Raw genomic sequence first — 22635 nt, 5'->3', positions numbered from 1 at the left:
GTAAGTGCCTGGTTCCTACCAGATGCTTACTCTCGGCCCCTGATTTTAGTTTATAAAAATCAAACTATTGGTCAAAATGTAATGAAATTTGCTATAGACATACCTTGGAGTATGAGAAACTTGGTGATGCCACAAAGTGTGTTAGAAGTGTTTTCTTGTCATCAATGCGTGCCTGCTTACGGTGTTTCTTTATCAAATATTGAATGAAAGACTTTGCAGGTTTTTCCCGGACACCAAACTGTGCAATGAATTGTCACAAGCATGCCTCTTTGGACTCTCATTTGCCAGTATGTGCGAACGATAACACATACTGTTCCACTGAGTACTGACTCATAACTTTACTGTAATCATGAGCCACTGATTGTAAGCACGAACTTTCCGATCCCGAACAAGCTTGAACCGCTATGTGACTACTATCAGGTGCATCACAACAGCAGGACCAAGAACTCAGACTGAAAGCACACATTCATACGATTGGCATTTAATGACAGAATCGCCCAGATGCATGTGCCTGCCCAGGCAAGGACTAGACTGTGGAGCCGTCTCCCATGACATCACCATGCTTCTCATACACCATTGTATGTTTATAGGAAATGTCATTACATTTGAACCAATAGTTTAATTTTTATAAGCGAAAATCAGCGTCGGAGAGCAAGTGAAACACCCTGTTGAACTGTTCAAAATATTTATAAAGTACTGAATTGCAACCATATCATCATAGTCTATCAGAGTTTCGATTAAAATATTTATAGGTTCACATACAACATATTTGGAATATTACAATAGCACTCTGATTTACATAATTATCAAATCAATTTTTTCCAAACGGTATTGACATGTGAAGAAAGTTGCATATTTTGCACAATTTCAACGATACTAAAACTCCACAAAATTATCATGTCATTTTGCATACACTGCAAGATACTTAAACTGAAAAAGTATTTGTAATTAGTTAAATATGAACGAAATGTTTGACATATACACATCAACGTCACCTCAGCCTTAAAAAATTCCATAGATCTTCAGGATGAGTTGTATTGTTTTGATGTCAGCTTAGTGTCATATTAATGTTATTATTTAAAAAATTAAAATGGAAATTGGTTTGCTCCAGACTGTTGCTATGAAGTGTTGAAAAGAAATCAATTTCAACAGGGGGACAAAGGAAAAGTAAATTGTCAAAAACATTATTTTTATCCTTACATTTTTATACGTGTCGTAGTAGTTATTCTAGATGTGCATTGTGAAATAGAATATTTCTGGAAGCATGGATACCAGTAGTCTACTTTTAGTTAAAAATATTTTAACATGTTTTTTGATGAAAGGTGGTAAGAAAGTAGCATGATAATGTGGAATCAATGTCTGGTAATATTTTCGCGTGATAGAGTGGTTTGATGAAATTAGAAGCGTCACGGAAACCGTAGATGCATGTTTGTAATTTCGGGAGTAAGTATAGTTTGATTTTATTTGAGCAACTTTAGACTTTTAAGTTATTTATTACTAGTATTTTTTAATTTGCAGCTTTCTTTGCCAGGCGTAATCTCAATAGGGCTTTGACTTGGCATAGGAACCTACTGCAAAGTATTTTCTCACATAACAGATGTGTCTAGAGTACTATTTGTAATTAGAAAAACAGGGGCAGGAGTATATACAATTGGGGTGTTCTAGGTAAACCAAATAATGTTATGTGTATGCACGTGTAACATTGTGACTTGTAGGATCTCTATGTGATTAATATTCTGAAACAAAGAAAGCCTCACTAGTAGTGTTGCTATTAATTACTAGATAAATAGATTTAGACCAATATACACACTGTGTTGAGTTTTTCCTTTTTCCTGCAGTTCTCTCCCCACCAGCCCTTACACATTCTCTTGCAATTTGTAGTTGCATGAAAAATGTGTGTCAACTTTACATATTCCTAGTATATACTTTAAACCAATAGTTAAGTTAAAAGGTAAAAATATCAACTAAAGTCGTTTTCACATTCAGAAGACACAACGACGCTTATGGAGAAACCGCACAGTGTTGCCAATACAGCGCTAGCTCATGTCGCCGGGAAATGATGACCTTCCTTCACAATGAAGGTGTTACATATTTTGTATATATAATGATAATTATATGTAATTATTAATATTAATATTATACTGTGAACGTTACAGTTACCCTTTTTACTATGATCCATTGAGATCACTACACAGGCGAGTGTAATGCACAAATATGACACTTCAGAAATCACTTAAAAAAGTAAAAATCACTGAGCCCTCACACAACTGAAAATACTTTTTCGAGAGAGGAAAAAAGTCTAAACAGACCAAAGCAGATCTCTCACTCAAGTAAGGGGAACCTGACACATGGGTTAGATTCAAGTTGCAACCCAAACAAACAAATGAGTTATGGCCCACGTGAACTGATAAGAGGTGAATGACTCAAGCAAGGCATGTCATATTTCTATCTTGAAGCCCCATATTTTGTCAGGTGTTGGAAAGCCTTTCAAAGGTTAATATGGTGTCTATGAATTTATGTGTACCTTGGAAAGTGAAAGGTGATCTTCATTTCAGTATTAATGTCCACAGTAATGTAAACAAAAACAATGTGTATTTGCGACAGCACTAATGTTGCTCACAACAGCAGCATTGGAAATAATTGTCAATTATTAAATTTAAGTAATTTCAATTCTATTATAACAAACTGCATGAAGTTCATATTTTTACTGAATGGAAATAAAATAACAACTTGAAAACTTGGTGGTGATAGCTGGAATGCTACGGTGAGCCAGCTCAAGATGGCCAGACAACGTCTCCTTACATGGGCGGTTCGGGTTAAAAAGAAACTCCAAATGCATGGAAGTAATATTTCTGGGAACCTTTGAGTGGTTATAAAAAATAATTTCATTATTTTCTCCACAACTTTGTCGCTGGAAGTTTTTACTTGGAATTACAGAACAAAAAATGGCCAGCGACAACATTTTCTACTGCACGAATATAAAAAATCTCCCCATACTTTATTTTAATATTTTTTAATGCAAATATGCTTTAAAGTATTGATAAATTCTGAGTACCACCATCACCTATGACAATTGAAAAACAGTGTCAATTTTTTTAATAATGAATGCTTCAATTTTACGGCATGTTTCAACGTTAGGAATGAAATCAATGTAAAAATTGTGTTTTCACAGAAAATTTGAGTTTTTAATTTATCTAAAATTATGTAAGCAAGTTACCAGTTTTTTGTGTACACCATCGTATTCTCTACAAAATTTCCTGCAAAACTGCAGGTACCGATTTTACTTAAGCTAAATTTGTAAATCCAGAAATTTCACAACAGCGTGCTCGTATTTCCCATAAGAAAAGCATTGCCCATAAGAGCCCATTGTGTCTTCTGAACGTGAAAACGACAATAGTTAGTACTTAAGTTTGAATTCAGTTGAGTGTGTCGTTATAACTAGGCCAGGGACTTTGTTATAACATATTTTTTATTTTGCATCTGATTGAATACTGGGGCGAGATCTTTACATGTCTGATGAAAATCAGCTGAAATAGACTAACTTGATATGGCATATGTTGACATTTTTACCAATTTCGTGTTACAACATATTTCTTCAATTTTCTCTCAATAAGACATATTTCTGTACAATTTCGAAATTGTCTTGCATATAATCAGTTATTTTATAATTTATTCTTCATATCTTGAGTGCAACGGATAGTTCATATTATGGCAGGATAAGGAAATTATGAACAAAGATATTAAAAGCAGGTGCAGTCTTTTCTTACCAACTAGTACAGAACAATAATACCCCATTTTTTCATACAGAGCTGCCAATTATGCTTTAGTTTCCACAAAGGTGTATATCTAACATAATAGAAAAGGAAACTTAGGATAATTGCAGTGAACCTCACAATATTTTCAGTACTTTCCCACTACATTCTTTGGGCAAAGGGATTCTGATTTTATTTAATACTCCCCCCCTCCACCCTAGTCGATTTTCCCTGGAAGATACTGACATCCCATGTAATGATAAATTCGAAAGTACTGTTGTGCATATTTTTGGCTTTACTGGGAATATTTATGCATTTTTCTGATATATTTTTAATTTTTCATGATATATTTTCCCATTTTTATTACGTAATTCCATACATATTTTACAGTTTTATAGGACATAAAGTACCAGGTTCTAGTTATAACTAATGAAGTAGTTACATTAGTACAATGTAGGCCTTCTATAGTTGGTTTCACATTAGCATCTATCATTGAAGTCCTTTTTTAAGGAGCTTTCAGACTGAAGTAACAATCTGCAAATGACAAGTAATAAGTGACATACAACATGGGGTGGGGGTTCACGCTGAAGCAGCAAGTGACATGAGTCAGATACAACATGACACATGCTACTGCGAAAATGACCCAGTCTGAGTGACATACAAGCAACAAGTGCAGGTTGTTATTACTCTGGTATGAAAAGTTGCATTCATTTCTGTAGGTTCGATTCCAAATCACAAGTGTCACTTCTGGCTTGCCACGTGCTGCTTCAGTCTGAAAGCCCATTATATCCATGAAACTGGCAACTGAAATTAATATGGGTGAAAAAGTTTCATGCATAAGTATTTTTGTGTGTGTTAATTTGCTTCAGTGTCTTTTATTCCTCATAACATGAAATTGTACCAAATTATCCACCATTTTTGTCTCCTTTACTTTTCTGTTGCAGCCTATGTTAGGTGTGTGACACAGCAAATTCTCTGTAAGACTCAAAAGTTGTATATTTGAATTAGTAATAATTGATATCAAAATATTTAACTTAAGGAATTTTGTATAACCGAACATATTGATATAGTTTTCACAATATCATACTTTAAGAAAAAACCTAATGTATTTGTGAAGCCCAGTTTTCGAGCAGTAATTTCAAATCTCATAACTTTATTCTTCTCATTAATACAACATACGAGGCGCATCCAGAAAGTAAGTTTCCCTATTTTTTAAAAAAGAAAACCAACACAGTTTCAGGAAACCATTTATTGGCAACAGGTACAGCAAAGGTTCAGCTATTTTTCAACATACCAACCACCAGAATTGAGACACTTGTCGTATCGTGGTATCAACTTTTGGATCCCACTGTCGTAGAACTCTGCCACCTGTGAATGGAACCAGCATGTGACAGACGTCTTCAGCTCTTCGTCATTGCCAAAACGCTCACTGGAGGACAGGAATTTTTTGAATTTCTTGAGGTGCAAGAAAACGTGAAAATCGCTGGGAGCCAGATCAGGACTGTAAGGTGGATGATCAAACAACTCCCAGCCAAATTCCGTCAAAACAGCTGTTGTCCACCGAGCCGTATGTGGACGAGCATTGTCATGGAGGAGCACAACACCTGCAGTAAGCATGCCACGCCTCTTGTTTTGAATGGCACGTCGCAATTTCCTTAGTGTTTCACAGTAATTGTCAGCGTTCACCGTTTCACCTCTGGGGAGGAAGTCAATGAGCACAATGCCCTTCCTGTCCCAAAACACGGTGCACATCACTTTCTGTACCGACAGCGTCTGTTTGAATTTCTTCTTGACCGGAGATCCACTATGCCGCCAATGCATTGACTGCTGCATGGTTTCCGGGATGAAGTGCGAAATCCACGTCTCATCGCCCATGACGATCCTGTCGAGGAAATCATCGCCGTCATCATGGTACCGTTGCATAGCAGGAATGTCAGTGCTGCTCCTGAACGTTTCATTTTGTGTTAGGGTGTCATTTTTTTCGGCACCCACCTGGCACACAATTTTTTGAACAGCAGGCGTTGCGTGACAATCTCATGCAACACGGATCGCGATATCTGCGGAAAAAGGCTACTCAACTCCGTAATCGTGAAGCGACGGTTCTCTACGATGCTCGGCCGCACCAGCTCAACCAGATCATCAGTGATAAGGGACGGACGCCCACTGCGCTCTTCATCATGGACACTTTGACGACCTGCCGACACCAGCGACACACCATCTGCTTACTCATAATGTTCGGCCCATAGACCTCACAGAGCTGACGACGAATGTCAATTGGCGCAATGCTTTGTGCATTCAGGAACTTTATCACCGACCGAACCTCGCATGCGGCGGGAGAAGGAATACGAGCTTCCATTTTGGACCACTGCTGCCTCGCTACTGGCATGCGGCGGGAGAAGGAATACGAGCTTCCACTTCGGACCACTGCTGCCTCGCTACTGGCGCCGGGCGCGATCTGTCCGCCTGGCATATGATTGATACGTCTTAGCTCTGCTGCGCATGCGCAATTTACACGGCTCATTATGTTTACTTTCACGGGAAAAAAATAGGGAAACTTACTTTCTGGATGTGCCTCGTATTTCAGTATCGACAGAATTTTTGCATCATTCTTAATTTACAATTCTGACATTGGCATTGTATTTCTGTTAAATAATCATGTATATTGAAATCTGTTCAGTATCATTGTTAGGACAGTTTAGAAAGTTTTATGTGAGTACATTATAATCATTAAATTTCTTTTGTCAAATAACTACCATAAGTTTGCATTGTCTAGAATTATAACTACGTTGGTGCAGTGTTCTCAACTTTTTGTTCTAATTCTCAAACTGCACCTTACATAATGGAAAGAAAATTCAGAAAGTGATGGATAACTAGCATACATTAATGCCTTATTCCCTGCAAGTAAAAGTATTTTACATGTAATTCAACAAAAAATTCCAAAATTATATATTGCTAGAAACTAGGTTCTGTATTAAAAAAAAAACTGTTACTGATAAGGTGTCAACACTGTAAACCAAATCATTATTAATTTTTGATGGTTTGCAAATGCTGGCAATTTTTTATTATTATTATTTTTTTCAATGAGCCGTGGTAGCTCAGTTGTTAGTCCGTCGGACTACCATGCAAGAGACCCAGGGTTTGATCCCCGGTGGGGGAGAACCAGGATTTTTTCCACCTGCAAGCAGCTCGGACACCCACCCAGCATCGTATAAAGTGGGTACCTGGAGGAAACTCTGGGGGGTAAAGGTGGCCAGGGGCATGGCGCTGATCACGTAGCTCCCACCTTCGGCCGTGATCAAGAAAGTGTGGGACCCTAACTCCACACCCCCTATGCTTCATGGCATGGTGAAAATCAAAGGGGAGCACTTTACTTGATACATTTTATTTACTTTGCAAATGTTTTTCCAATTAAACTTTAAATGTAAAGTTACAATGTTGTGTTAACAATTAATTCATATTGTTTCTTTTTAACTGGTGACAACTTGTTCATATCGGATTTAAGTAATTGGAAGTAGATATATTCATTAGAATGCTTAAAGGGTGTGAAGATGCATAGAATAGTAGTGTCACGAACACTGCTGGCTTGTAACGATTCCATTGAAAGTCAATGTATTATGTATACTGTACATGTCTTTCCTGTATTAAAATCAGGACACAAACACACATCATGACACAGGATGAAAATAGAAGCATACAAATGACCATGACATTTCAGTGATATCACATGTCCATTGTCAAGAGTTTTTTTTTCCATTTTATCCTTGTTTTTTGTCCTCTCAATGATGTGAAATACCGGAGACCCTTGTATAGCCCTTTGTGGCCTTTTATTTTCATGTTGTGTGGTGACTAGATCCGAACTTCTAGATGTAGTATTCTTAACTGTTGCTTTAACATACATATTAGGAAGGAAAAACTGAGAGAATAATGCTGGTCCTTCAATAGCAATATCACCCTTCAGGTGTTTTTTTATGCAGATTTCAATTTGTGTCGAACGAGCACACTAAGTATATAAGGAGCATAAACTTTGAAGTGAGAAAAGTAGACGCTCTAGCACATGCCAGTACTATGTATGTGCAGTCATTCGTAAAGGTTAAAGTGGAGATATAATTGCATTTTTTTTTTAACTTCGTACAGTGTTCATGGAAACATGTGATCATTAGCATTGCATTGGCTGTTGTCTAGATGCACAGCACCATCTGCAAGTGTAATTTCTAGGGCTGAGCCGATGCCGATGTATCAGTATCAGCCCCAATACCAGTGGTATCGGTACTGGAAAGTATCGGCTGCAATTTTATTTACAGATACCAGCCAATACTTCTCCGGCATTTCAGTCTTTCATGGGCTACACAAAAATGACGTGCAACACTTTTGTGGTGTCTAATTATCCTTGAAATTATGAAAAATTCTAAGTTTCTTCTTATTTCGCACCATTTATGCGTGAAAAACAAAATTTTGTGATTATGTAACATGTAATTTAATATTGTGATATAATTACTGAATATTTTAAAGTAAAAAATATGCAAAATTAATGTATATAATTAGTGGAACACTTGCACACTAATATTAATCAATATTTTGAACAACTTTAAATTACAGTACTACGTAATAACTGTACATAGCTGTCACAAGACATTTTTCTTATTTGAAAAGTGTGATTTCAGTTTGTTTTTATATTCTTTTATATATTTTTCATACTTTTATAGTTTATATCAGAGTAAATACTGCCGCATGATGTTTCATTTATAAAACAATACTGTGTAAATAATATACATACATATAATAATAAATATTGCAGTTTCTTATGAAGTTACACTTAAGCAATTTACAAATTTGACTTACCTAAAATTCAAGTTACGTAATGGTTTACGGAACCCATTACTTAACGTAACTCGAGGGAAGGGGGGTACCCTATAACAGTTTTCAAGTATTGGTATCCGTGGGAATTGGTGCGAGCATCTGTATCAGTTGGAAATGATATCCGCTCAGCCCTATAATTTCTGTTAGAAAAACACACATAAAAGTGCAAGCAAGCTGCACAAAAGTTCTTCATAATTTGTGAACCATTACGAAACAAATGATTGATCGACATTGAATTTCTGTTGGAAAAAACTGACAAAAGTGAGTAATCTACACAAAAAATTATCTTTTATTTTCTTAAAGCGTTAAAAAATTATCTTGTATTTTTTTTAAGCGTTATGAAACAAAATAATGGAAAAGAATAAACAACATTACACCCTAAGAACAATATGGTGACCTATTGTATTAATATTAATTTGCAATTCTTTTTTTTTGTGGGAGGCGTGCATTTACTGTTATGTGAGAAAATACATTGTTTCAGAGTATAAAAAAACTAATTTTGATGCTAGTATTTTAGAACATTGCCCACATCTTGACCATTTTTCAGTGAGTCTAGTCAGAGACAATCGAGCTGACGAGGTTAGACATGCAGTGGGGCAGAGGTTGGCAGGATTGAACCAGTCACGGATAGCAATGGGAGCCGACGAAGAAGCAAGCCCTTTACAGTCCAAAAGATCCAGTATGTTGTCAAGCCAGCCATCGTAGTGTTTTTTTTTAATGCGTGTTTCGAGCTTTTTAGCTATCACCAATGCTTTGTCTTATCTGTTACTACTCCTTAATTTCTGATGCATGGAATGGGGTGCCTCTGCTTTGAAATATGCATGTCTTTGTTGAAGCTATATTTGTTAGTTTGGGTGTGGTGATTTTTGGTTTTCATTCTTGAAATTTACTACTGTCTCTTAACATTTAGCATCTTCTAATTTTAATCTAATTATTAGTATTAGCAGTTTACGGTGCAGTGGAATCTCGAATTTTAAATTCCCAGATACATTTTTCGCGTTGGTATAAACATATCAAAATTTTCCCTGATTGTACATTTTTCACAGATTTTTAAGGTTTTCCAACTTGGTCCCCTGAAAATATAGAATCGAGGTTCCACTGTATTTTGCAAATGCTCTTGTATGTTGCATTTTGTACATAGTTAGGGAGGGATATTTTGAAATTATAAGAAGAAAACTAAATAGTGTTCTGTTATGGATATGCAGATACAGTATATCTTATTTAAAGAAGCATTCGTACAGTATGTAATATACTATTATTACTTGGTAAGTAACATTAAAATACTAATAGTGTACGTGAATAGGTATTGAGCAGGTATTTTGTATTAAAAATGTGCATATCTACACTTTTGCAGTTTGCGCAACGTGGACTCTGTCCAATTAGTAATACATTACAGTAACAAAAATCATGTTGAAGTCTGTGACTTCACACATTATAAAGATGGACTCTTTAAATTTACCACACTGATACTACTAGCTGAGAATGTCTAGGGTTAATTAACACACAGATGAGACACTGAGCAATACATTACATCACAGTCGTGACTGTGGTTCAGTGCAACAAAACTTGATCATTCTCTAAGAATGTAGATTCCTACTATCAGATTAAAAGTTATAGATACTCAAGTTTGGACTCCAATTAAAAATTAACCAGTAGACCTACATAAAAACGAGTTGCATCAAAATTCAGCTTATTCAATTGTGCGTTAATCTATGCTAACCAAATTTTTTTTCGAGTATGCCTTATATTTTTTATTGCCGTGGGAACAAAAAAGGCCACTTTTTTTTTGGAGTCTTGCAAACGATTGCTCTCTATGAAATTCTGGAAATCAAAACGGGTTGACCAATCATTATACAATTTTGGTAGGGTGCAGGCAGAAAGGTTTTAAACACAATTATTAATTACCAGGTTTTCAAAATTTGTCAAATCGTTCTATTCAATTTTGCCAGTCCTACAAATACAATATCGGTCTTGTTTTGAAGCTCTTTTCATCTGTTTTTCAAATGCATTACATATACTAAGTATGTGATTATGAGTATTGTTAAAATTTTTACTAAAAAGAGTTTCAAAAGACGATGTGCATGAACTAGGGTACTGGATGGGACATTTGTGCTACAAATGGCTCTCACATGACATTCAGAACGAGATCATTGATATGTTAGGGTGATCTGTTTTGCGCTCCGGTGTAGCAAATATTAAAAGTCGGGAATATTTTGCTATTATTGTTGACGAAACTTGTGACATATCCATCCGTGGACAATTAATATTCTGCATTCGAACTGTGAATAAAAATTTTGATATTTTTTGAGGAATTCATGGGCTTTTATGAGATTCCGAATACTGAGGCCAAATCTTAAAAAAGGGAGAGAGTTATTCATTAATTTATTTCAGTGATCAGAGCTTCCCCGCCAATAATTTTGACAAGTCGGTGTCCCTGTCCATTATGTTATTTAAATTCTTGAGAATAAGAACACCTTACGCATATATAAAACTTCAATCACTTTTTCATTAATGTTGCTAAAATCTGGCATCATAACTGAGAGACTTTTGCTACATCAATTAAAGCCTTCCAAAGTTTGAGTTCAATTTTGTAGCATACCCCGTTATTTAGAATTTCATTAGTGAGAAAAGCATTATTGAATCGTGTACTGCAAAGAGAATAAGGTTTTGCTTTCTCATGTAAAAATATCAATACTTACTTGAGTAATGTTTTGTTTTATGGCATGATATCTGAATTTTTCATTAAAACCTGGAACTACATCCAGTTCATGTTCCTGAAAAGTCTGAGGGAAGGTTTTTTAAAATTTATCAAATCATTGATTGCAGGAAATCGAATAAACAAACAATAGCACCCTTTCACAGTGTTCTATTACTGCCTGAGAACATACCTTTTTGGCCTTCTTTGAGCCGGGACAGGTGCAGATGGCTTATCACTGGCCATGTGGCGAGAAAGAGCAAAAGAAACACTGTGATTGTGAGCAAGTTTTGCAGCCCTGATATTACACAGTCCCTGGTCAGAAAGCACGAGTGTCTGCTTGACCACATATGCTTTGCGGCATGTTGGAAATAGACACAAAACATGCAGTGATTTAGCAAAAACCTGAAGGCGGTGACATTTAGTTTCCCATAGGGATCAACTGAAAATGTATCCGTATTGACAAAGTACTGATGTTAAGTTGACCATTAATGTATATTCTACCAACCTGATATAAAATTGCATGTGTTTTGTGAGGAAAGAAAATTATACAGAGTGGTATGCCAGTGTTGGTTGGCAACTCTGTTCAAATGCAGGTGCACATGTGTAGGATTCTGTGGTACCTCTGGCAGCTGCATAGCTTGCACTCTCTCATTGAAAGTTGGCTGGTTCAGACACAAATAGTCTCGGTGGAGGTGTTCATCCGAACATGTTTCTCAGGAAATTCAGCAGACAGTATGGACTTGCTCCAAATTCCTGGCCATCCTGGCTTATCTTCTTACCCATGTCATCATGGTGTGCTGCTTGGGAACGTGTTGATCCTGATTGAACTGCCACAGTACCTGCATCCCATGAATGTTCGGATGAACTCTACTGTTGCAGTATCTGTCTGAACAGACTAATTGCAAGCCATGCAGCTTCTTATGCATGAAAGATTCGTGTATTGGGCGACCAACTGATGTCTACCACACTGTATGTGTAACGAAGTGATTGCAGTAGGTCTTGCACAAAGAAACTACATATTTTGATAGTTACTTGATGGTATGTGAATTACACCTTCATATGTACAAAAAGAACAAGAAAATTACACTAAATTACACAAAGTTTTTGGTATTTTACCAATTCACCAATATGCCTAGATTACCAGATACCGATATAGTATGGTTTAATCTGTAGTGTTCTTGGTTTCCTCTATGATTAAAGCAAATAGATTCAAGCGGGACATTGTTATTTTGAATAGCTACCTGAACCTATTAAGCTAAGGAATATGAAACCTAGGTTTACTCTTCAGCTGTTGGCATTTGTTCTACAATAGGTGATGCAATAGGGATCACCTAATGCTACTGTGTAAATATGCAAGGCAAAAAGGGGCAATACTTTTTTTATAAATTTGGCATGGCTTAATTCATTTACTCAGTCACTTTCGGCAGCTTCTTTGCCAATTAGCTAGTTCAAAAATGGTGAAGGTTTTTCTTATGACCGGCCTTACACGTTTTCCGCCTTTGCATAAGACTACAGTATTGCAGTTTTTTATTTTGGCTGCTCCTGTGGAATTTTCTCTCTCTCTCTCTCACACTTAAATGGGATTTTTTCACTATTTCATATTTTAAAATAGTATAGCAAATGATGTGCAGCAGGGCATCTAAAGACTTAAAGCTGAAGATGTAATTCAAAACACATGCAGCATGTTCTGCTTAGAGGGATCGAGAAATAAATGCTCACCGTTAAAATTCAAGGAAGATATTATGATTTTCATTTTACAAGATACGGTACACCAATAGTGAATATAAGTGCTTGCACATGCATGCCAATGTGTAATGTGGGAACAAGCTTGGCATTAGTCACTCCACATGCTACAGAACACCTTGGCGGGTGAATACAGTTTAGATCATAGAGTTGCATTGACAATTTTCCTAAACTCATGAAAGTTTCTACATCAAGGTGTGTTAATAATCCATTATTTACACTCTGAATTATCAATTATGTCTCTATCCCTCTAATCGGAACATGCTATAGATCATGCATTTTGCCTAGTGAGTTCTGTATTGAATTACATGATGCAGTGGGATCTGGTTTTTTTTTTTCAGGGCACCAACACTGAAAAAAAAAAAATGCTAAAAACTGGGATAAACTTTTGCCCTATTGGGACTATGTATGTAATACAGGGAACAAAATCAGGATCCCACTGTAGTAATTCCTGCTTCAAGGTGTCTGAAATACGGCAGTAATTTATTCTATCAGGAATGAGGTTATTTCTTATAACTGTTAGATGTGAAATATGATGTCTGATCTAGTTTTGTAACTTATAATATACATCCTTCCTGTAAGTTAAAATAGTTATAGTACTTACTGTGATGATGCACAGATGTTTTTTTAAACAAGGGCTCTCAAGTGGCCATTTTTTTTTTTTCAGATAAATGTATTGTACATTTGGTTACAAATGATATAGTACTTCCTCCATTATTTTAGAAAGATTTTTGACACCCTGCATTTTTAGCACTTTTCAATGTACATTCCCAGGCTTAAGCAAACTGTAACTGTATATAGTACAGGCCAGTCAATATAGATTGAAAATGAAGTAAAGAAACATTAGCCAGGATCCATATGGACATAATCATTTTTGAAGTAGTCTTCGTAGAGTTGAATGCAACTGTCACAATGGGTCTGCCAGTCTTACAAAATCACACTAAGGAACTAGACTACAGAAAAGACAATGAACCGTTGAACCTGAATCATGGCTGGGTGTAGGATAATTACCTGTCTATCTGAAGTCTTTAGCTGAATCAAATAAGCGAAGTCCTCTGTAAGCTTCTCCAATTCGTCGACCAGAGCGTCATTCCACTTCTGACCTACTGCCTCGCTGACCACCTCGTCTCTCAACTCAATCCCAAAAGTCAGTCCCCCCTCAGCTTGCCTCACCTCTATATTACTAGGCCATCGAGCTCTTCCTCTATGCCGAATCGTGTTATTTAATTGCTACCATGCAAACTGCTGACTCTATAATCAGAAGTATTACCTGTTTCCTGAATGCTCAGGAGATTTGCATGGCACAACACAATGCATTGTAAACATGCCTCAGAGGTTGAGACAACTGAGAAAAACAAGTGAATGCCCTGGTCAACGTGAAGCGTTCAGAGAGACTAATAAAAATAAATATACAATCTTAGGGATTGATACGCAGTACATACTGGAACCATCCTTTGACACAGTCTTCATAACTGCCTCTTGCCTTTTTTGTGACAGCTCTAGTATAGAGCATAGTCCGGTGGAGGCACAAGTGGTTCGGATCCTACCTTAAACTGTAGGTCCAGTCCCGATTAGCCTTACTGTGCATAAAGTGGACTTAAAATGCCAAATCAATCAATCAATCAAATCTAGTATAGTCAAAACGTTTACCCATTCTCGATCTTGGTCATTTTGGAGATGATGGGATGATCACCATGCTCCAGCTGCTTTTACTCCTCAGGGTTGCCCCCAAGTATCCATTTATTTGAGGCTGGTTGAACCGCAGAGCTGCTTTATACAGGGATAAGACTGGATAAAATTCATACCTTCGAACCCAAGTCACCTGCATTGCAGTCACCCTACTGACCAGACCACTGTGTCTCCAGAGTGGGAATACATTCAAAATTTGTCTTGCCTAAATATTGGGAAACGGTGGCAAACTAGGTTTTCGCCTTGCACACACACATTTGCTGTGCAGGTTCTTGTGAATGGTGGAGGCACTGCCATGTGTGTAACATGTCTGCCAGGATGTAAACAGTTACCTGGGAATCTTCACGGACAGCAGCTATGTTTATCATTACCTCATTTATGACTGTGGGTAGAGTGCCCGGGACTTTGTTTGCTTTCGATACACAGCATTCTCTAAACTCTGAACCAGTGAAATTGCTTGATTGTAGTGGACCATCTTCCCTGTAAACTGCCACAGCAATTGGTACACTTCCATGGTGGATTTCTTCAGACAATTCTACAATGCTTCTCACATACCGAGCAAGACTGCAGCCCGGAGGCAAAAATTATCTGCCACTTAGTTAGTCGTCCATTATAAGTTGAGTGCAGCAATCTGCTTCAAATTTTCCATGGTGGTTTGTCCATATTCATACTAGTTGTGTGAATAGTATACTGAGCCCCCTTACTTTCTAATAGCGAATAATGAATTCAGTCTCATTCTGTATTGACTGGCCCTTGTAGTTGGGATAGTGTAACTAGCATACTCTATAATTGGTCATAGTATTACATTTTGCTTTGTACATATATCATTAAGAAGCCCTTGCACATAAGTATCCTCCTTTTTAACCATTAGTTTCAATGAATGTTTAATAAGGTAACCTAAAGAAAAGTAAGGAAAAGCACTTGTAAATGCTGAATAGGTTAGTGTCCTACATGGACATGGTTATCCCAGTTGATCTTGTAAAGTTATAAGTTAAAGTAGAACAAATAAATTGTACTCTTATCATGTAAATTTGTAGATGAGACTGGATCAAATAATTTGTTATAATTGCTTGTGCAAATTACCTTTCACCTAACTGTATTAGCTTTATGATAGAGCTTTAAGCAGGGAATCATGATTGGTCCTGAGAATCTAAGCCATTCTTGAAGATTTAATCCAAACAAACAAACATTTGCAGCTCCAAAGTGATAACTTTCATGTCCTCAGAAGCACTTCATTCTCTGTCACAAGTTTACGCATAGCGGAAAGGAATAGTTTTATAGATATATTTATATATTAGATATATTTAAGATATTCACACCAGTAGCTTCTCATGACATTGGAAGCAGAACATGTTTGTCTTACCTTGTCAGAGAGCAGGAACACAGGAGGAAACCAAGCACACAGAAAATAATAAAACTTGCAAAGTTCTCTCTTGCTAGTGTTTCTCACACTCGAGGAACTTTTTATTTGCATGTTTTTGTTTCTCTTGTGATGAGAGGAACGTATTTCAGATTTGTTGAAAATAGAAGTCTGTATTTTATCCATTTTCAAATGGGGATGGCATGGGGTAGAGTTCATTGCTAAATTTTGTAGAAAGTGAGTAAGCCAGAGCATGGAGGTTTTGTAGTGAGAGAGCATAGGATCTGGGCTGAACTGTGGACTGCTTGATCTTCCTGGTAGTGTAGTAGTTTAACACATAATTGTCTTGTTATATTCTAGATATGCGATACATAGAGACACATATTTTTGGTAAATAAAAAAGCAAAATTTTGGTACAAAACAGTCAATTTCGGGTTCAAAAGCGTTAAATAAAATGAAATTTCGCTGTTATAGCAGTGAAAAAGCCATATATAAAATGACATTTTTGTTTTTAAAATTTGAATATAATCCTAAATTTGATTTAAAAACTGCACTATTACACAAAATAAACATATCCCTTCTAATAGCACATTAAATCATTACCAGAATATTAAGTTTATTCCTGTATAAAGGAGTCCATTTTTGCTTCTCAAATATTTACAGCAGAATTAATCAATTTTCCGTGAATTGCATAACTCTCAGGATACTTCAGACTTCAGAAAGGGTCGCGTCGGTATATAAATGGTAAATTTCGTGGTTAAGAGTCTATTTCGCATTTTGCAGTTCATTTCGCATCATTTCGTGACAAAACGGTAGAAAAATGCTCCTCACACCTTTCAGAAACATGAAAAATTAACATTACAATGTGATATTTCACATTTCGTGTTTTGGTCAAAAACGAAATATGCATGCCCCTAGCGATACATTAATGCTTCAAATGACACTGTAGGTCCACTCTTGATTAGCCTTTGTGTGCACAAAATGGGCTTCAAATTTTGCTCAAGTTTTATACCTCGTGCATGTACAGAAATAATTATTCTGTATGAGTGAAGAATAATAAAGCATCCATACAAACAGAATTTCTGTAATCATACCCTACCTTTCCACACTCAAGCCACTCTTGATATGCATTAAAAATGTGCCAACACGAGAGGTCAGTGTTCACCATATTGTGAAGTCAAGAGTTTATTTATAGACAATATAATGCTTTCTAATTTAATGCCAGGACCTTGTTTAGAGTTCAATATGCCATCTGGCAGGCTAGTCTGCGGAATACATCAGCGATATATTTGTACACAAACTTCATGGTCTCAAATCATGTAAATATATATTATTGGAACATTGGGAAGGTTTAGCAAAATTCCTGTAGTGATTAGGTCTTTCAGAATGCTGTACCTACGCGAACCTTGCAAATATTGATACCTGGAAAATTGCCCTCTGATTTTTTTTTTATTATTATATATCGTATCGTACCCAAGGTATTGGGCAAGAAGTATAAAGTCTTAGCATAGCAGGTATCAGAGAAAGGAATGCTGAATAAGTAATCAGGCAAAGGTCGGGTGATTGACTTGGAAGGCGTATGTGGCATGAGTATTGGAATTGTCAGGAGGTGTGATCAGTTGGCGAGAATACGAGAGAGAGTAAGGTCTGCGGATTGTGAGAGAGAAGCAAAGTGGAGAACGATTATTGGACGATGGTGTGTGATTGAATCGATGTCTGACAGGGAGGTCAGACAAGTGATAGTTGAGAGGACAAGTGTAGGAACAATCTTCATATATTTGTAAGGCAAGTAATATCCTTTTCTTAACCAATCCATATCGGTTCAGTCATGGAGAGTATAAAACCCATATTTAATCTAAGCTAATTTCTATTCAGCATTCCTTTCTCTGATACCTGCTATGCTAAGACTTTATACTTCTTGCCCAATACCTTGGGTACGATACGATATATAAAGTTGTGTGGTTATTTACAAAATGTTACAGAAGCTGATCATAATAGCTTTGACCTTGAACTAATTCACAAATGTATATATGAAATTTGTGATACCAATGTTTATTATATCTTAAAAATGGCGGTAGAGATTTTTTTTATGTAGTGTAAATATGGAATTTTAATAAGAACCATAACTGTGCTTCATGCATTTTAGATATCTAATTATAATTAATAACAAATAGTATTGTAAGTTGGCTTTCTTTGCAATATAATATTGCAAAATAACATTTTAAATCACATATGGGTTGCATGCATAAGGGGTAATTGCACATAATTTGGGTCTATTTGGTGGTGGTGGTGGTGTGAATTCACTTTTGGCACCTTCACGCGATTATTTGCAAACTGCACTCAAAAGAATAACGAACCACCTAATGATAGGTTTTGCTGGCAGTCCAATTATTATAGCATTGGATCAACAAAGCTAATCCTCCAGTATATTATTCACATTTCAGCAAAACCTGCTGCCCCACATGCCAAGCTTTGCTGCAGACATACTGTGTTTGATAGTAGCAGAGCCTCGTGAAACGCAATAGAACTTGAGAGGCTCACTTTGCTGACATGTTTGCACTGCTCCTAGTAGACAGTAGCAGCTCTTTAGATAACCGCAGTAATGAATGCAGCATGACATTTGTTTTAGAACTGTAATATTTTAGTATGTAAGTTGTGAAAATGTTATTTCAATGTGTGCATATTTACAATAATGAAAGATGCTCAGAAACTGTTCCTCGTGCAACTGTTAAGTAGTGTCTATGTATGTTTTACACCAAAGTGACATGATGAGAGTATTGTTTCAGCGTGAGGTGACGGTATGGGATGGGGGTTTGCTTCATGGTGAGGTGATAGAATGGGGGCTTGTTTCATGGTGACGTATAGAATGGAGGTTTTTGTTTCATGGTGAGGTGATAGAATGGGGGTTTGTTTCATGGTGAGCTTATGGGATTTGGGGGTTGTTTCATGGCAAAGTGATGGATGGTGTTTTGATGATGAGGCCACGTGATGGGAGGTTGTTTCAGGCTGAGGCCACGTGATGGCTGGTTGTTTCAGGCTGAGGCCACGTGGTGGGTGGTTGTTTCAGGCTGAGGCCACGTGGTGGGTGGTTGTTTCAGGCTGAGGCCACGTGGTGGGTGGTTGTTTCAGGCTGAGGCCACGTGGTGGGTGGTTGTTTCAGGCTGAGGCCACGTGGTGGGTGGTTGTTTCAGGCTGAGGCCACGTGGTGGCTGGTTGTTTCAGGCTGAGGCCACGTGGTGGCTGGTTGTTTCAGGCTGAGGCCACGTGGTGGCTGGTTGTTTCAGGCTGAGGCCACGTGGTGGCTGGTTGTTTCAGGCTGAGGCCACGTGGTGGCTGGTTGTTTCAGGCTGAGGCGACGTGTTGGCTGGTTGTTTCAGGCTGAGGCGACGTGGTGGGTGGTTGTTTCAGGCTGATGCGACGTGGTGGGTGGTTGTTTCAGGCTGATGCGACGTGGTGGGTGGTTGTTTCAGGCTGATGCGATGTGGTGGGTGGTTGTTTCAGGCTGAGGCCACGTGGTGGGTGGTTGTTTCAGGCTGATGCGACGTGGTGGGTGGTTGTTTCAGGCTGATGCGACGTGGTGGGTGGTTGTTTCAGGCTGATGCGACATGGTGGGTGGTTGTTTCAGGCTGATGTGACGTGGTGGGTGGTTGTTTCAGGCTGATGTGACGTGGTGGGTGGTTGTTTCAGGCTGATGCAACGTGGTGGGTGGTTGTTTCAGGCTGATGCGACTTGGTGGGTGGTTGTTTCAAGCTGATGCGACGTGGTGGGTGGTTGTTTCAGGCTGATGCGACGTGGTGGGTGGTTGTTTCAGGCTGAGGCCACGTGGTGGGTGGTTGTTTCAGGCTGATGCGACGTGGTGGGTGGTTGTTTCAGGCTGATGCGACGTGGTGGGTGGTTGTTTCAGGCTGATGCGACGTGGTGGGTGGTTGTTTCAGGCTGAGGCGAAATGATGGGTGGTTGTTTCAGGCTGAGGCGACATAAAACATGCACATTTTACTACAAACTGCATGATCCGGTTTTCAAAAAAAAAAATCATCCTACATGCGCAAGCAACATACAGACAATAGGGCTACAAAGACAAATGGTTTATACTTCTACCTTTGGGGAGCTCCAAAATTTCATTGTTGCCTAGCATGATTACAACTGGGGAGTTCCTTGAAATGTGGTAGACTTCAGACATCAGCAAACAATATGGATGAAACTTTTATTTTCTGTCAATTCATCATCCATCAAAAATGCCACTTTGTAGGCCTTGGCCCTCAAAGGCTCATTGCAGCACAGAATGTAGTTGATGGAACTGATTTATTTGGGATTAACAATTTTTTTGTAGTTACAAGTCTTTAGGACAAACCTAATTCTGTTCATTACTACCTTCTTACCCCATGTTGCTTAGCAACTGAGGCCACAGGACATAAATGTTTCAAGTGTACTAGAAGCAACAGTTTCTGAGCTCTTCCTTAATTTTTTTTATTTGCAAACAAATCTATTTGTAGCATTTTGTGTAAATGTTTCTAATTAAACAGTGGTAACGAAGTTAAATAAATTAGTTGCTTCCTTTACAGTTTAGTATTCAATGTTTATATATATTTGCAACCAGGGAAGTGGTTTTAATTAACAACTTGTTACATTCAAAAGGGAGCTTCAACATAACATCTTTTCAGTCTGGAGTATATTAAATTACTGATTACAAAAGTGACTGTATGTTGCTTCAAGAATTGTATACTACTAAACTGTAGGCACTCCAGTTATGAGTTAATATATTTTTTTCAATAATACCGGGTGATCCGTTTGAGATGTCAGAAAAGTAAACCTTTATACACAAGAGGTTAATGTACGTATCTCCGAGCAGCTTGTTGTAATATAAGCAGACAGGATGTAAGTTTTGAATGAGGGGAGGTTTACAGACTTCAGCCATATGGCGGCGCTAATGTGTATGGTAGCAAAGGTGGTGATCACGGCACAACAGCACACACAGTATGTTGTATGGTATGCAAATTTTTTGAGTATTACATGCATGCTACTGCCGCCATGCGGCTGAAGTCTAGAAACCTCCACTCATTCGAAACTTGCATCCTTTCTGCTTATATTACAACAAGCTGCTCACAGATATGTACATTAACCTTTTGTGTATAAAGATTTAAGTTTCTGACATCTCAAACGGATCACCCGGTAGTTTTAATTTTGTGTGAACTTTAGTTTTAATATGGGACGAATCAGTGGAACATATTTTACTCCATGTACATCTATTGATTACAGAATTTTGTCAAAACATTGTGGGGAAAAATTTTACAACTAAAATAACAGCAATTCTAAGGTTGATGTGTGAAAATAGTGCATGGAGTACTTGAACGTACGTCTCCCGAAATGTTAATGAAACGAAGGAAATATTTAATAAATAAAAAGAAAATTTATTAAATTAAAATAAAATTTTTACAATATACATACATACAAGAATAAATGCTAATATATGTTTATATTTGTTGCTTAGTTATATGTATGTGAACAGAATATCTTAATATTTATTTATTTTGTTGTCTAATGTAATGTGAACATGTGAATTGAATGTCCAACGTGAGTAGTGTGTTCATAGTGAGTTAATAAGCTTGCAGTTTCACTTGTGCATTTTCAAATCCTACTAATGAATTAACCAGTTTACGACTTTCAACAAAAGTTTCTAGATGTGTGTTATTAATTATTCAACATGGATTAATCCTGAACTTAAATATCTATTGAGTGAAATATCATGACATGTCCTAACAAAATGCATTTCTTCATAAATTGTGCATATTGCCCCCCCCCTTTTTATAGAATCTGTTGCTGGTAGTTATGCAAGCCATTGTAGAGTTAGTTGTCCTCAATAGGGTATCACCTTGCAACAATGAATTCTCTCATTCACCGTTATTGGGGTAAAGTAATTCTATTGCTCGTATCTAAAGTTGTCCTCAATAGGGTATCACCTTGCAACAATGAATTCTCTCATTCACCGTTATTGGGGTAAAGTAATTCTATTGCTCGTATCTAAATCCAGTAGTGTTTCGTCTTCCTTTCATCTCCAGAACAAGGGCAAACTCGACAGCTCATTTTAACAATCATGCATAACATGTTCAAAAGCTGTAAAGAAATAATCTGTAGGGCCATGTAAATTTGTACATATCAAGTTTGAGGCATGTTAAATTTCGTAGATTCTGTAATGATTGTATAGATATTTACACTACCTGTGATATACTCTGTAGTAAATGAGAACTTTCACTGATGTAAATAAATACAAGGTAGATGTTAATATAACCTGGATGGAGGACATGTTAAAAAAAACAGCATTTTACCTGCATGATTGAAAGAAATTTGAACATTTAAACATTAATATCTCCTAAGTTCCTCTCCACATACCAGCAACATATTAACCATACATTCCTCCATAATGTTGACAAAAAAAAGTGTGCATAGATTTTAAGGGTATGGGGTACAGTTTCACTTAAGATGCACTTTTATTTCAGACCTTCCCAATGCCATAGTGGTAATGTGATCACCTTGTAACC

General features: G+C 37.2%; 1 protein-coding gene across 6 annotated transcripts in view; it reads left to right on the top strand.

Annotated features, from left to right (window-relative positions):
* Npc1a (Niemann-Pick type C-1a) overlaps positions 1-22635 on the top strand; it is a 139971-nt gene that overhangs the window by 66864 nt on the left and 50472 nt on the right. For 5 of the 6 annotated variants that reach the window (XR_014441013.1, XR_014441015.1, XM_083115570.1 and 2 more), the window contains exon 7: positions 9157-9288. The exons of the other annotated variant lie outside the window; for it this stretch is intronic. Coding sequence is in view for 3 of the 5 variants with exons in the window: in XM_083115570.1 (XP_082971696.1) it covers positions 9157-9288 (132 nt within the window). In the remaining 2 variants the exon portion in view is untranslated. The remainder of the gene's footprint in view (positions 1-9156; positions 9289-22635) is intronic. 6 annotated transcript variants of the gene reach the window in all.

The sequence above is a fragment of the Lepisma saccharinum genome, chromosome 30 (genome assembly GCF_977018435.1).
Source record: "Lepisma saccharinum chromosome 30, izLepSacc3.1, whole genome shotgun sequence".
NCBI classification, from domain to species: Eukaryota; Metazoa; Arthropoda; class Insecta; order Zygentoma; family Lepismatidae; genus Lepisma; species Lepisma saccharinum.
Note: the sequence above shows the minus strand (reverse complement) of the source record. Positions and strands in the feature narration are given on the sequence as shown.